At 43.9% G+C, this 16318-nt stretch overlaps 1 protein-coding gene across 1 annotated transcript in view; it reads right to left on the reverse strand.

Moving 5' to 3' along the window:
• NCF2 (neutrophil cytosolic factor 2) overlaps positions 1 to 14027 on the reverse strand; it is a 63282-nt gene extending 49255 nt beyond the window's left edge. The window contains exons 1-4 of the mRNA XM_040360331.1: positions 13722 to 14027; positions 7991 to 8073; positions 4402 to 4510; positions 549 to 686 (exon numbers count right to left, since the gene is read on the reverse strand). Of these exons, the coding sequence (XP_040216265.1) occupies positions 549 to 686; positions 4402 to 4510; positions 7991 to 8073; positions 13722 to 13895 (504 nt within the window). The 5' untranslated portion in view covers positions 13896 to 14027. The remainder of the gene's footprint in view (positions 1 to 548; positions 687 to 4401; positions 4511 to 7990; positions 8074 to 13721) is intronic.
• Between the last annotated feature and the right edge of the window lie 2291 nt (positions 14028 to 16318).

A 16318-nucleotide genomic window follows, 5' to 3' on the forward strand; every position in this document is an offset into this window, starting at 1 on the left:
CAGTACCCCTGACCCTCTGGCTGGACAGTGCTGATTGGCCCTGTGCTGATCACATGCAGCCTCCCAAGAAAAAAAACTATTTTGCAATACACACCAAACAGAGCATATGTAAAGTGACTCCAAAGGCTCTGTCTTATCTGGAGATGTATTATGGACAGTGAAAGAAGGGGAGGATCAAAGAAGTCAGGAACAAACACAATGCAGAGGATTAACTCCTTAGGTCCCACAGTGAGTATAACAAGCATGCTTTACTGCATATACAGACTGATTTTCCTGTTGTGGGTTTAGTAACACTTTAACTCCTTCTACACAACCTTGGCCTGCGGTAAAAATAATACAGAGCCCATATATCACACAACTTTGTTGTGTGTCCCCACTCTGGGACTACATGTACAATTATTAGTGGGATGGTTAAAAACATTCTGACCACCTCTTACAATGCCCACAATGGATGCAGCTAGCATAAAATATGATAATAGTCAGGTTCCCAGCCCTCCTCTACACTCTGATCTATACCTACAGCATATCCCCTGCAAAATAATACATACCAGGATTTCTTGCATTGCTTTCTCTATCTTAGTGCCATGCCTTGGTTCTACCTTTTGACTGAGGGCCAGAATAAGATTCTCTTCTGCTTTTGCCCAGTTGCCCACTTTCGCATGTCCCAGTGCAACATTATATAATATCTGGAAGATACATATCAAAATTCATTGTAAATCTGAGAAAAGCAATAATACAAAAGTACTTTTCATTTATAATTTTATGTAAAAGGAGGGCACTAATTGGGGCCCACCTGCTTGAGAATGTGGCCAGTACACACCTGTAGTTATTAGTGCTAGCTAGGTCCGTTTAATTGTATATATGTACAGTTTTATGTTACAGGTGTGCTCGGTCCAATAGGATCTCAAGGAATGTACTGGAAGCCCCAGGTAGGCCTATAAAGATCCAGCTGCTATGGGGCTCATCCTCTTCCTCCCTGGACCAGATCAACAGGCGAAGTGCTGCCGGATTTTTCTACACCCTTCTTACCTGCATGATGGAATCCCTGATGAAGTTGTTCCTTAACAAAGCCAGTGAAGAAGGAGGTGAAGCCTGGTTACGTCGATGGCTGGAACCTGCCACCGGGAGCGAGGAGGACGAAGAAGCTGGGAGTTCCACCTCACAGAGGAGAAGCGCGGGTCAGTGGGTGGACGAGCCGCCGGTCGAGTGCCATCCACGGCGAAGCATGGCGACCAGGAGGACCAGCCCAGCTGCAGCACGGATGGAGGACGCGGCCGCGGAGGACAACATGGTGGCGGAAGATAGCGGGAGCCAGTCGGGCCGCGGCGGTGGGTCAGGCGTGAAGAGGGGGACCAGTTCGTGGTCACCAGCAAGCGGCAGATGCCGGGGCGGTCCGAAGAAGCCCGCGACACAGGCAGGAAACGGGGGGCCATCCCCTTCCAAAGCTTCCAAGCCTCTCAGCGCTACCAAGGATCAGGCGCAGCCAGCAGACGGCCAGGCTAAAAAGACACGAAGCTCTGAGGACACAGTACAGAGTGTGCTGCTGGATAGAGTGGCTCAGCAGGGAACAGGGCAACCCCCAGTGGCTGGTGAGTGTAATCAAACACAGGCATTACAGCTTATTATGGATTCCCTGTATTCCCTGGTGAAATCTCTCTCTCCTCCTGTTAACCCTGTCACTACTGCTCCCTCTACTGCTATAGTATCTGCTTCTCCTGCTAATGTCTCTGGCTTTTCTGAATCACTTGTGACACAGCCCGTTCCTACTGTTAATAGTGCAGGGATGACAATAATGAATCAGAGGCTTCCAGAAACTCATATGAAAGATGTAATGCCATGTGATGTTTCTCCCTTAGGCTATCACTTAAGTAGTCAGGTGAAAGAAAAAATCTGGAAAGGTGATTTCATAGACATTTTGTCCCTTCTTCCCATACACAAAGAGCTGGGTTTTAAAACTGACAGACAGGAAGAGAAACAAGAGGAGGATAGACGCAGGCAGGCACCTAGATTATTTCATAATTGGCTACAGGCATTTTTCATTTATTCAGGTGTGATGGCTGAGAAAAACCCAAATGTATGCATTTGGACCACATACTGGAGGCCTATAAAAATGTTGGGGGGTTAGGGTGGTTATTTTATGATGAAGCATTTCGGCAGAAATTGGCTGTCCACCCCTCACTTAAATGGGGCATGAAACATGTGGGCTTATGGCTCAACTTAATGGTATCCCAGAAACCGCCTGCTCCTAGGCAGGGCACTGACGTTCCACATATGTCAGCCAATTATAGGAAGAGTTGTTGTTTTGCCTTTAATGAACAACAATGTCGTTGGAACACCTCTTGTAAATAAAGGCACGAGTGTTTATTCTGTGCTGGTGCACATCCGGTGGCAAAATGTTTTAAAAAGAATGCCGCCGTATCCGCACCTGGACAGAGAGATATTTTTCCCAAAGGCCTGCACTCCAGTGAGGCTGGAAAAAATGCGCCCATGGTTGGACCTGTACCCAAACAGGGAGAAGGCTCATGCCCTCATTGAGGGTTTTTCCCAGGGTTTTCAATTACCTACCTTTACGGTGGTTGGGTGCAAGATGGTAAGCAACCTGAAATCAGTTTCAGATTATCCCCAGGTGGTAAGAGATAAGGTCTGGAAGGTAATTAGTGAGGGGCGGGTAGAAGGACGTTTTGGGCTTCCCCCTTTAAAAATTTCCGTTTGTCACCTCTAGGGGTGGTTCCTAAGAAAGAACTTAATTATTTTCGCTTAATCCATCACTTGTCATTCCCAAAAGGGCAATCTTTGAATGATGACATAGACATGTCTTTATGTTCAGTTTCATATGCTACATTTGAAGATGCAATTGAGAAAATCAGGTTGTGTGGTCCAGGGGCTCTGCTAGCTAAGGCAGATATAAAGTCAGCATTCCGTCTTTTGCCCATTTCCCCTGTGTGCTTATTTTGAGTTTTTCTCCACATTTCTGCAGTGGGTAGTTTGTTTTCAAGCAGGGGTGCACAGTGTGGTGCACTACCTGGATGATTTTTTATTTATTGGTCCAGCAGATGACACGCGTTGTGCGAACTTGTTGAGCACTTTTCAGTCCTTGGCGCAGGCCTTCGGCGTACCATTAGCGGAGGAAAAAACATGCGCACCAGTTTCCTCTTTGGAATTCTTGGGGATACATATTACATATTGACACAGTTAAAATTGAGTTTAGCCTGCCTGAGGCAAAAATTAAGTAATTGAGATTCTTGTTGGCGCATCTTATACAGAAGAAAAAGGTGCTGTTAAAAGAGCTACAGTCCTTAGATCCAAGCCTATCTCCGAAAGGTGAACCCCATCAGATCTGTGGAACCCGGGAACACCACCCTCCAGATCAACATGCCGATAAGATAAACCACCAATGGTGGGCATGTATTTCTCCATGGCCCTATTCACCCTTTTCCTCATCCGCTCCATCATCCTCCTCATGTCAGAGGAGAGCCATGCCAGGCGAGGAGCTATTTCTGTGAAAACTTTGACCGTATTTGGGGAGGTGGCATGAAATCTGTGCAGATCCCGTTTGATCAAACCCAAAAGGTCTAAAGTCCTGAGGTTCCTCAAATCATTTCCTCCTAAATGCAGCACCAATATAGAGGGAGGCAGCCAAACCTGAAATAAACATGATAAATGAAAATATACTGTGGTCATCAGGAAACAGACAACCAGGAAGTGTCCAGAACAGAGAAGAATTACAGCAACTTGAGAGCAAAAACGAACAATGAGAACATAAAACCAGGACTGCAGTAAGGTAAAGGAAGCTATTTAGCTAAAAAAATTCAGTGTGTAAAGTGACATGTGCTAATAAAGTGAACCAACATTATTATACAATGGTAATACAATTGAGATGGCTTGATGACTAGCAATTAATAGTCCATGAGAGTAAAATAAAGAAAAAATATAAAAATTAAAATAAATAAATCGATTGCAAGAAAAATCTAAAATAAACAGTAGTTAATATCTTTGAAAAAGGAAGTGATAAACCTTTGGAGAAAAATGCTATCTGATCGTACATTTCAATGTGTTACAATTAGGAAATATGATTTTTTTTTTTTTTTAAGTACATAAGAATGAAGGTATTTTACAATATACATGGGGGAGCAAGACAGTCCAATTCTCCAACATCTCAAAGAGATCATGTGAACATATGTCATTTTTTCAGGATAAATGTCTCAGCCCTTCAACTACTATCCACTCCAACCAGACCATTTGCAGTGCTTCAAATTTACAGTTGAGCATAGGTCTAAATTACAAGAATTCTAAATTACCCAGGTGAAACTTGCAAAAGGCAAGCATATGCCTCCTTACTGTACATGATAACCATACTGTAACTGTTGTAACAAACAATTCTGCAGTATTACTGTATCTCACCTCACAGCTGTAGAGTTTAAATGTCAAGCCCAGAATTTTGTAGTCAATCAATTGATTTCCTCTTAATTCAGTGAAGCAGCGAGCAAAGTCCTGAAGTGCTTCTTGATACCTGAATGCAAATATATTTGTAAAAGTGTTATATGAAAAAGGGGGTTAATTTTGGTACCTTCGTCCCGTCAAAATGTATAGGGAATTGGAGGGAGGCTAAAGTCGACTTTTATGGTACCATATATGTAACTGATTACCAGTCTAGGTTATAAAGTTAAAAAAGAGTTTTTATTACAAAAATTAAAATAAACAAAGTTAATTTACATATTCATAGAATAAATATATTATGTTGTGACAACCATGCAGTAACTTATATTTTACATTCTATTGTTGCCAATAAAGGGCCAGTTTCACAGAAGAAATAAGCCGGCGTATCTACTGATACGCCGGCGTATTTTCAAATTTGCCGTGTCGTATCTTTAGTTTGAATCCTCAAACCAAGATACGACGGCTTTTGGCATCGATCCGACAGGCGTACGGCTTGGAGTTCGTGTCGTTTTCCGCGTCGGGTATGCTAATTAGCTGTTTACGGCGATCCACGAAGGTACGCGCGTTCGTCGCATTCTCTTACGTCGTCACTAGTCGGCTTTTCCCGGCGTAAAGTTACAGCTGCTATTTCATGGCTTATATTTAGACTAGCCATGTTAAAGTATGGCCGTCGTTCCCGCGTCAAATTTTTTTTTTTTTTTTTTTGCGTAAGTCGTCCGGGAATAGGAAAGGACGTAACGCACGTCACCGTTCAAAAAATTACGTCGGTGCGACGTCATTTTGCGCAAAGCACGGCGGGAAATTTCAAAACGGAGCATGCGCAGTACGTTCGTAACGTGCCTAATTTAAATGATACACGCCCCATTTGAATTAGGTGGGCTTGCGCCGGACGGATTTACGCTACGCCGCCGCAAGTTTACAGGCAAGTGCTTTGTGAATCAAGCACTTGCCCGTAAAACTTGCGGCGGTGTAACGTAAATGCGATACGTTACGCCGCTGCAATTGTATGTGAATCTGGCCCTAAATGTCCAACCATCCACAGTATATTGTATAGAGGCTCTACATGTTTCGTGTTTTTTTCATCTGACAAATGTATACTTGTGTAAATCCCCTGAGGAAGCGGATATTCCGAAAAAAAGTATAAGTATTTTTTTTATAATCTGTAAGTAGAGATTTTTTTTCAACAATGCACACAACATTTGATATGCGCATATCTTTATTTTTGTGTTAAGTACTCTACAATTTTTTGGCAAGAAAGGCTCTTACATTTTTTTTTTCAACAATGCACACAACATGCCCAATTTGGACATTTTCACTTAGGGGTGTACTCACTTTTGTCGCCAGCGGTTTAAATATTAATGGCTGTGTGTTGAGTTATTTTCAGGGGACAGCAAATGTACACTGTTATACAAGCTGTACACACACTACTTTACATTGTAGCAAAGTGTAATTTCTTCAGTATTTATATGGTGTTCAGAATGCTGAAGGCTAGTAGAAATATGGCCTCACTTAAAGCGCAGTTCCACCCAAAAATTTAACTTCTGCTTATCCGGTTCCCCCCCCCCCCCTCCGGTGTCAAATTTGGAACCTTTCAGGGGGGAGCAGATACCTATTCGCAACAAATGTATCAAAAAACGAAAAAAAGGGGAAAGGGGGGAGCACTCACATTTGCCACATCCGTAAATTTAGAAGACAAAAAGAAGACAGTTACTCGAAAAAACGGTAATTGATGGTCAAAATTTAAAGGCAAGACGGGAATATATAAAAAATATAAATTTTATTACAAAGTTAGAAATTTAACAAAAAACAATAGAGATAATAAAACCATATAGGATATATAGTGTATATGGACAATATCAACGATGATGTACAGAGGATATTGTCCATGTACACTATGGCCCGGATTCAGAAAGGAGATACGACGGCGTATCTCCAGATACGCCGTCGTAACTCTGAGTTGTGTTGTCGTATCTATGCGACTGATTCAGAGAATCAGTTACGCATAGATTTCCCTAAGATCCGACCGGCGTAAGTGTCTTACACCGTCGTATCTTAGGCTGCATATTTATGCTTGCCGCTAGGTGGCGCTTCTGTATATTTACGCAATGAATATGCTAATTAGGTAGATACGCCGATTCAGAAACGTACGTTCGCCCGGCGCATTTTTTTACGTCGTTTACGTTCGGCTTTTTCCGGCGTAAAGTTACCCCTGCTATATGAGGTGTATCCTATGTTAAATATTGAGTTTTGAAAATTTTACGTCGTTTGCGTAAGTCGTTCGCGAATAGGGCTTGCGTAAGTTACGTTCACGTCTAAAGCAATGACGATTTGCGGCGTAATTTCGAGCATAAAAGTTGAATGAAGGATGGATGGCCGCACTCCAAAAACCGTACAGGTTGTCTTTTATTAAATGAACAGCAAATTCATCACCAAATCACAGCAACAGAAACAGGGGAACAGCCGACGTTTCGCACAAAATCAGTGCTTATTCATGGCTGATTTCGAGCATGCGCACTGTGATTCTTTCACGAACGGCTCATGCGCCGTTCGTAGAAAAAAAAACATACTTGGGGTCACCATTCATTTAAATAAAACACGCCCACATCATCCCCATTTGAATTAGGCGGGCTTACGCCGGACCACAGACGTTACGCCGCCGTAACTTAGGGCGCAAGTTCTTTCTGAATACGGAACTTGCGCCCTATTTTCCGGCGGCGTAACGTATCTGAGATACGTTACGCCCACCAATGTATCTGAATCCGGGCCTATATATCCTATATGGTTTTATTATCTCTATTGTTTTTTGTTAAATTTCTAACTTTGTAATAAAATTTATATTTTTCATATATTCCCGTCTTGCCTTTAAAATCCGACCATCAATTACCGTTTTTTCGAGTAACTGTTAATTTTTTGTCTCCTATTAGCAACAAAGAAGGATGGGATGATGCTATCTGTGGGACTTGTAAAGTTAGGCTTCTGGAGGTACATAACAGCATACGTATAGCAAAGGCATTATCCATCGTTAGTTAAAGCTGCACAGTTTGTGTTGATTGTCAGGGACCCCCTACCTGCATAGGCAATTTTATGGTAAAGGTAAACTAACCCTTTAAATGCTGGCAATAGTAACATAAACTCAAGCATGAATGCATCTGAAGAAATAGATCTTCTTGACCTACAGCAAGGTACTTTTGCCCTGGTTCACACTGGGTACGATTTGGAACGATTTGAGATGCGATTTGACATGTCAAATCGCATCTCAAATCGGCGGCATTTGCCGGCAATTGTCGGCAATGGCACTGTCCTAATCAGTGCGACGCCGCATCTGCGATTTCAAAAAGTAGTTCCTGTACTACTTTTTGCGATTTCGGGCCGCGATTTACATTAAATTGCGGCCGAAATCGCGGTCGCGAAATCGCGGCCGCGAAATCGCGGCCGCGAAATCGCGGTCGCGAAATCGCGGTAAAATCGCGCATTTTACTGCGATTTTGAATTCGCAGCAGTGTGAACCTAGGCTTTAGGGAATAAACCTATTGTAGCCTGTACTATTACTTACTTTCCCTCTTTGTAGAAGACGGAGCCACACTGGAAATACCCCACAGCCAAATGTTTGTCTTTTTCAATAGTGGATTTGAAGGCCTAAAAGACAGAAATGTTTGTGTTATAAAACAATTTAATTTCATGCTTTAAAGTTCAACCTTGTTGTTTTTTATACAAACCTAAAGTGGCCTTGCTCCCTCATCCTGTGCCTCACTATTGGCTAGTGAAGACTCCCAATAGTAAGGCTTAGGATTTGGCTTGACCAATCTGACTTAGGAAGTATCTGCAGATCAGTGCAAGCGGCTATTTGGGGGAGCGCCTCAGAATTACCAGGATTGGACCTGCTACTATTGCCAGGGTTAGGTATTCTACATTTCAGATTTGTTTTAGCTGTGACTGGATGAACCCAATTTACAAAAACTGCAGCAAAGTCAAGCAGCTGACTAAAAAACTAAATTGCAATCAATAAAACTATCTTATTTTTTGGTAACAGCTTCAATTGTTTTCTGTTTTTTTTTTTTCTAAATTAGTTTTATTATTTTATGGCATTCCGTGGAAAATACACTGTATGCATTGACGGTTTGTGTTTAACACTTGTAAAATATACTATACTGTGTGTGTGTGTATATATATATTAAAACTAGGGTTGTCCCGATACCACTTTTTTAGGACCGAGTACAAGTACCGATACTTTTTTTCATGTACTCGCCGATACCGAATACCGATACTTTTTTTTAAATGTGTCCCCAAATGCAGGCGTGTCCCCAAATGCAGCCATGTCCCCACAAATGCAGCCATGTCCCAACAAATGCAGCCGTGTCCCCCACAAATGCAGCCATGTCCCCAAAGAGAAAGCCAAGCCCCCCCCCCCCCCCCGCCGCCGCCGCCTAGTTGATCAGCGCAGGGAACAATACAGCTTTCATTTGAATAGCTGTGTGTTCCCCCGCCGCGCCTCGTCATATATAGCCCCTCCCCCTTGTCCAGGCACTTTGATAGACAGATCACCCATCCAATCCTGGGACGGGTGATCTGTCTATCAAAGTGCCCGGACAAGGGCACTGTATTGTTCCCCGCACTTATCAACTAGACGGCGGCGGGGGGAGGGGGGTTTGGCTTTCTCTTTGAGGACTGCACTGCTCCGCTCGCCGCTCCCTCTCCGCCCGCTCTCGCTCTGAAAAAAAAAAAGTATCGGGAGCATTTGCGCGAGTACAATTCAGTGCAGTTCAGTGGTCGAATAGGCCCCTGAAGTCTCAATAAGAAGAAACTGTCAACAAATTCGTATCACATAAGGAACTTTTGGTTTTCTATGTGATATAAATAAAGATTGCATTAAACATTACTGTATATATCACAATAATGTTAGGGCTAATATTCATGATCAACTTTAAACACGACTTGTAGGGGCTTTTAAATTGTTGCCTATAAAAATTTTAGAATTTTAAAAAGTTTGTTGTCTTTCATGAGCAAACCCAATTTTAAGGCTTTACGTGTTTGGAATCTATTTATTCTGTGCAACTTCATCTTTTCTATTTACAAAAAAAAAATAGGTAATATATTGCATTTGTCTGCTCTAAAATTGACTTTAGTGGGGTTTTTACAAACAATTTGCACTTGTACATTGTTGCACAAATATCATTTGACATAGAAAAATTGCAACTATCACCATTTTATTTTCCTCCGTCTCGGCTTTCAGAAAATTTATAATTTTGGGGGTTTTAACTAAATCTTTAGGCCTAAAACAATTTTGTATACCTGTGTGCAAAATATTCAAAAATGTCTCAGGCAGCAAAGGTTTCTCCATAGGTAAATGTATATAATTGGAGGTCTGTTCACCAATTTCCTCCATTCTATAAAAGGATAGAGAACATGAACTCTAAGGCCCCTTTCAAACTGACAGACCGTCAGTCTTTTAGGCAGACCTGATTGGACCATCCATTGCTCTCTATGGAGTGGATATGCTCTCTATGGAACGGACACCCGCCTGCATCCTATCCGATCCTGTGTGCTAAAAACAGATGGATGTGGGATTCATTCCCTATATGTCTGGCAGATTAGATTGAATGACAGTCAGATCGAAATGGACATCAGGTCCGTTTCCATCCGACTGCCCATAGAGGAAAGCTGCTGCTGTCTCCGTGTCTGCTCTGCATAAGCGGATACAGACCTGACATCCGCCTGCTCAGATCAGTGGACAAATTCTCAGCTGAGCAGGTGGATCCACTGGCAGAGTTCATCTGTCTACAAACTTTCTAAACAAAGAGCCAGTTTACTGTCCTTCAGAATTTAGGGGGCCGACTGAGTAGAGAATGTCCCAGTGTTAGTGGGAGTAAAGAAAGTTGGTGGTTAGCAATAGGAGGAATAGTGCCCCATCATCAGGGCCGATCCGCCCTATAGGCTTACTGCGGAGGGCCCCCCCAAATTACTAGAGGCCCCACTTGGTGAAAAGTAATTTTTGGCCCCTCACCCCGCTTCTCAACCTGCTGGCTGCATGGGAGAAGAGGTAAGAAGTCAGTACCCCCTGCTTCTCTCTTTAATGTAAGATGTCATTTACGACAGCAGAACACCCCCTCCTCCCGCTTCTCGACTTTAAGCTTTAATGTGACATGTCACATTCTGCAGCGTCCCGTCCCCCGCATCTCAACTTTAATGTCACATGTCATTTTCAGCAGCCCCCCCCCTTCTCAACTTTAATGTGACATGTCATTTTCAGCAGCCCCCCCCCCCTTCTCAACTTTAATGTGACATGTCATTTTGCTTAGGGCCCCAGGGAGGTCAGGATCGGCACTGCCCATCATTGATATTAGTGGGAGGAATAGTGCCCCATCATTGGTTTCCAAGGGAGAAATAGTGCCCCATCGTTGGTTTCAGTGGGAGGAATAGTGCCCCACTGTTGGTGTCAGTGGAAGGAATAGTTCCCTATATCAGTGGGAGGACCGAGCCCCAATGGCTGGATAAAGGCAAGAAAAGGGCCACAATTTGGAGACAATGTAAACCAATAGAGTGGTGTCACATAAAATGGCGGCCCGTACACTTCTGATCTCGTGGTGAATTGTAATTAGCTCCTCCCTACGCATTATGTCACCAAATCACTGATTTAGATCATGAAGATATCTGACTTTATAAATATATACCTCACTGCCTGTGTTATCCCACCTGCTTTAACCCTGTAAATGCCACGCCACTGCACCACAACCACATGTATTGCATAAGGTTGCAGGGAAGTTGTGGAGTGGCCCCATTTTCTTGGATTGGTCAATGGTACTGTCCCTGTCCACTGCCCTGGCATCTTAGAGTCTGGGGGTGTGCTCAACCACGTGTTTATACAGCCCCTTAGTCCGCGACCACAACATTGCCACCTTTTCTTTAAGTCAAACCCAAACACTTTAGCAGCGCAGGGCAATTTTTTTTTTTTTTTAGTAAAACTATACATGCGAAAAGTACTGGAGAGTAGCCCTGCCTAGCAGTACAGCCCAGCGCTTAGAAACTTACTACAAAGATCTCCAAGTCAAACAATCAGATGTGTATACCAAAATATAGCAGCTGCTTAAAAATGTAGAATATGAAAAAAAGCTGAAATATTATAACTCAAAGAAACAAAGCCCACAATAGCCCTGCAATCAAACTTTGTTTGATTCGTTTGTAAAAAGTTCATATGAATGACAGTTAGTGTAGATGACAGGGATGGCTGTGATTGGTCAATGGTCTTATCATAAGTGCTCCTTTCACCAAGAGATGTTCACCACGTGGGGGGATTGGTCCCCTTAAACCGGAAGTGATGTGTGCGCTCCATGGACGCAAACCAGGAAGACGCTGGAGGAACTTAGAAACAGCAGTCTTCAGGGTCAAGTTAGTCTGAGCAAACACACGATCTGTTTTGCCTGTATTCATTAGCTGTTTGGTACGCATATATGTACAAGGGGGTATTTTGGGTCATTAAAACTTTTAAACGGTACTGCTCTATATGGATTTTATTTTCCACATATATGATCACGGAACCAAACATCAAGTGTATCTAAGGTGGTGACCACAGACAGTGGAAGCGGATGTGTATGAAATGCTTTTTGTGATCTTACATTTGGTGAGTGCATCCCCTTAAGGGGACCAATCCCCCCCACGTGGTGAACATCCCTTGGTGAAAGGAGCACTTATGATAAGACCATTGACCAATCACAGCCATCCCTGTCATCTACACTAACTGTCATTCATATTAACTTTTTACAAACGCAAGTTTGATTGCAGTGCTGATGCAGGGCTATTGTGGACTCTTTGTCCCAGATTCACGTAGATGGGCGCAAAATTGTGCAGGCGTAATGTATCTCATTTACGTTACGCCGCCGCAAGTTTTTCAGGCAAGTGCTTTATTCACAAAGCACTTGCCTGTAAAGTTGCGGCGGCGTAGCGTAAATCACCCGGCGGAATTCAAATTCGGCGGGTAGGGGGCGTGTATCATTTAAATGATGCGCATCCCTGCGCCGAACGAACTGCGCATGCGCCATCCGTAAAATATCCCAGTGTGCATTGCTCCAAATTACGTTGCAAGGACGTCATTGGTTTCGACCTGAACGTAAATGACGTCCAGCCCCATTCACGGACGACTTACGCAAACGACGTAACTTTTTAAAATTTCGACGCGGGAACGACGGCCATACTTAACATTGGCTGCGCCTCATATAGCAGGGGCAACTTTACGCCGGGAAAAGCCTAACGTAAACGTCGTAACTTTACTGCGTCGGCCGCGCGTACGTTCAGGAATTCGCGTATCTAGCTAATTTGCATACTCGACGCGGAAATCGACGGAAGCGCCACCTAGCGGGCAAAAAAAAATTGCAGTTAAGATCCGACGGCGTAAGAGACTTACGCCTGTTGGATCCAATGGATATCTATGCGTAACTGATTCTAAGAATCAGTCGCATAGATACGACGGGCCAGATTAGGACTTACGACGGCGTACATGGCGCTGCGCCGTCGTAAGTCCTTTGAGAATCTGGGCCCCTGTTTCTTTGAGTTATAATATTTCTGCTTTTTTGCATAAACTATACATATATTTTGCTATTAAATAACATTTCTAATCGTATGAAGTTAATAACAAGAGTCCCCCTTTACATCAGAGTCCACAGAGTTCCCCTTTTACATCTGAACTCACAGGAAACACTGTGGAATCTGGTGTAAAGGGGAAATCTGATTTAAGGGGTGCTCTGAGAACCCTGATTTGCCTTAGTGTACTTAGAGGCAGGAGAGAGAAGGGGAAGACTTTAGTCACAGACAGGGATGGGTGGTGAGGTCACTTAGCAGTCAGCACCTCTCATCCAGATATATCTAAAGGCGGCTGGCCTTTAAATTTTCAGCCCTAACTTTCCCTTTCTTAGGCACTGCGCCGGGGATTGGAGTGTGGGAAAACAAAGTGGGGTGGGGGAAGAGGCTCTTCGATCGAGCCCTCTCTCCTCTCCCATCTGTGTGTGTGTTTGGGGGAGGGGAGTGTTAGTGCTGGCTTTGGGCAGTGTGAAAGAGTGTAACAGACATTCAGCTTAGACAACTGCAGCCAGCAACCCTGCTGGGAAGCCATAGTCCAGTCTGAATAATGTGTCCGGGTTTCAGGCAGTCTGAAACCCAGACATATAATTCCATACCCGAACTGTCCGGGTGAATCCCGGACAGGTGGCAACCCTAGACCACAATTATAAATTTGCCTTTTGTATCTCATTAAACCCCAGGCACATGAATGGTATTCCTCTTACAGCATTACTGACCTTTTCTGCCTCTTGTAAATTTCCCATCACAATATGACAACAGCCGATGTTGAAGCAGATCTTGGCTCTAGGCTCTGTGATGGTGGTGAACAATTTTAGGGCCCCTGCCCAGTCCCCTTTGTCTGCTGCAGCCACTCCTTCACTCCAAAGCGACATCATTTCCACAAGAGCCATTTCTGAGGTTGCCCTGATACCAGAGGTCCAAAAGTTTAATATGGCACACAAATGTTGGAGCCTTTTCAGCACCCACAGCTCTCGGTCATGTGTGATGTTGTCAGAATGTGTGGATGACACAAGAGGAAGCAAAGTAACTCTCTGTAGTTTCTGGAAAGAGATTCTGAAACTGCTTTTCTGGACTACGTAACAACTTCCCCTTTTAACTTTCTTCCTCAATTATCGCTCTTTAGAGCTAACCCTGTGTGTGTCAACGTGCTGCTCAGAATTCTATAGAACTAATAATAATCTGAAATGACTGTGAAGTAACAATTGAACAAACTTGTATGCTGAATGAATGCCAATAACAATGGCATGGGCACATTGGGGTTGATTTGCTAAAAGCAAATAGAATGAAGAATGAAGAGAATGGTTAAAAAAATTGTCAAACTTTTTACTTTCTGTAAAATGTTGGGGAGATGTTCCTTCACTTACTTTCCAAGAGACACAACAGTGAGGGAAAGTCCCATCATAGACCGTAGCAGGGGCAGACTGACCAGTGAGGCACTCGGGCACTGCCTGAGGGCCCCATGCCACTAGGGGGCCCCATCAGGGTTGCCAGGCTCAGTAAAACCAGGGACAGTATGTCAAAATCGGTGTTTTTTTTTTACATCTGTCCCTGATATGTCTGAAACCGACATGCTTTTGATATGAAAATCCTGAGATTTTAGCTGCCCCGCCTCTGCACTGCCTCCTGGCGTGGTGGCCATCTGTAAGCCCAGGGGCCCCATAATCTTCTATCGCCCAGGGGCCCCATGATTTGTCAGTCCGCCCCTGGACCGTAGTCATCAGAGCAGGTGTCCCCACTGGCAGAATTGATCTCTGTTCAAATTCCAGTGACAACTGTAAGACCCCTTTCACACTGGGGCCGCCCGTGTGTTAGCGGTAAAGCACCGCTGTGTAAGCTGCACTTTTCGTGTGCTAGCGGGATGCTTTTAACACCAAAGAAGGGGTTAAAAACGCCAGTGTTGCATCGCTTTCGAAACGCTTTAGAAGCGCTGCCCATTCATTGCAATGGGCAGGGACGTTTTAGGAGCACCGTGTACAGCGCTCCCAAACCGCATAAAGATGCTGCTTGCAGGACTTTTCCTAACGTTCCGCAAACGCGCTGCCCCAGTGTGAAAGCTCCCTGGCATTCACATTCGGCGGCATGGGAGGCAGTTTTCAGATACTTTACAGGCGCTATTTCTAGCGCTAAGGATGGGCACGTGTAAAGCACCTAAAAAAGCGCTTCTCATGCCTTCCCAGTGTGAAAGCCTGAGTGCTTTCACACTGGGTTAGTGCGCTTGCAGGACAGGAAAAAAAGTCCTGCAAGCAGCATCTTTGGGGCGGTGTGGGAGCGGTGTATACACCGCTCCCGCACCGCCCCTGCCCATTGAATTTAATGGGTACCACTTTCGCAGCACCTGAAAAGCGCATCACATGTGCTTTTAACCCATTTTTAAACCCTTCTTGGGGGTTGAAAGCTCCCTGCTACGATCAGCATTTTACCGCTAACGCTGGCACTGCCCCAGTGTGAAAGTATCCTTAGCGTGGTTGTAAACCCACTTTGTATTTTTCAGCCAATCCCCAGTGTTCCATAATGCTATGTGCCCAGTGTGTGTGCTTTATTAACCACTTAACCCCCGGACCATATTGCTGGTCAAAGACCAGAGCACTTTTTGCGATTCGGCACTGCGTCGCTTTAACTGACAATTCCCAAACAAAATTGGCGTCCTTTTTCCCCACAAGTAGAGCTTTCTTTTGGTGGTATTTGATCACCTGCGGTTTTTAGTTTTTGCGCTATAAACAAAAATAGAGCGACAATTTTGAAAAAAATTAATATTTTTTACTTTTTGCTATAATAAATATCCCCCAAAAATATATAAAAAAAACTTTTTTTTTCCTCAGTTTAGGCCGATACGTATTCTTCTACATATTTTTCGTAAAAAAAATCGCAATAAGCGTTTATTGATTGGTTTGCGCAAAAGTTATAGCGTTTACAAAATAGGGGGTAGTTTTATGGCATTTTTATAAAAAATATTTTTTTACTGGTAATGGCGGCGATCAGTGATTTTTTTTTTGGTACTGCGACATTATGGTGGACACTTCGGACACTTTTGACACATTTTTGGGACCATTGGCATTTTTATATCAGTGCTATAAAAATGCATTGGATTACTATAAAAATGCCACTGGCAGGGAAGGGGTTAACACTAGGGGGCGGGGAAGGGGTTTAAGTATGTTCCCCTGATAGGACCGGGAGCTGTGTGCTCTGTAACAAGCGATCGCATGTGCCAGGCACGCGCGCGTGCCCCTATTGGCTGCTGGGTGAGGTGACGTATAGCTACATGCTCTCGCCCAGCAGAGCCGACCTGCCGTCGTATAACTGCGGCGGCTGGTCG

This window comes from Rana temporaria, chromosome 7 (genome assembly GCF_905171775.1).
Source record: "Rana temporaria chromosome 7, aRanTem1.1, whole genome shotgun sequence".
NCBI classification, from domain to species: Eukaryota; Metazoa; Chordata; class Amphibia; order Anura; family Ranidae; genus Rana; species Rana temporaria.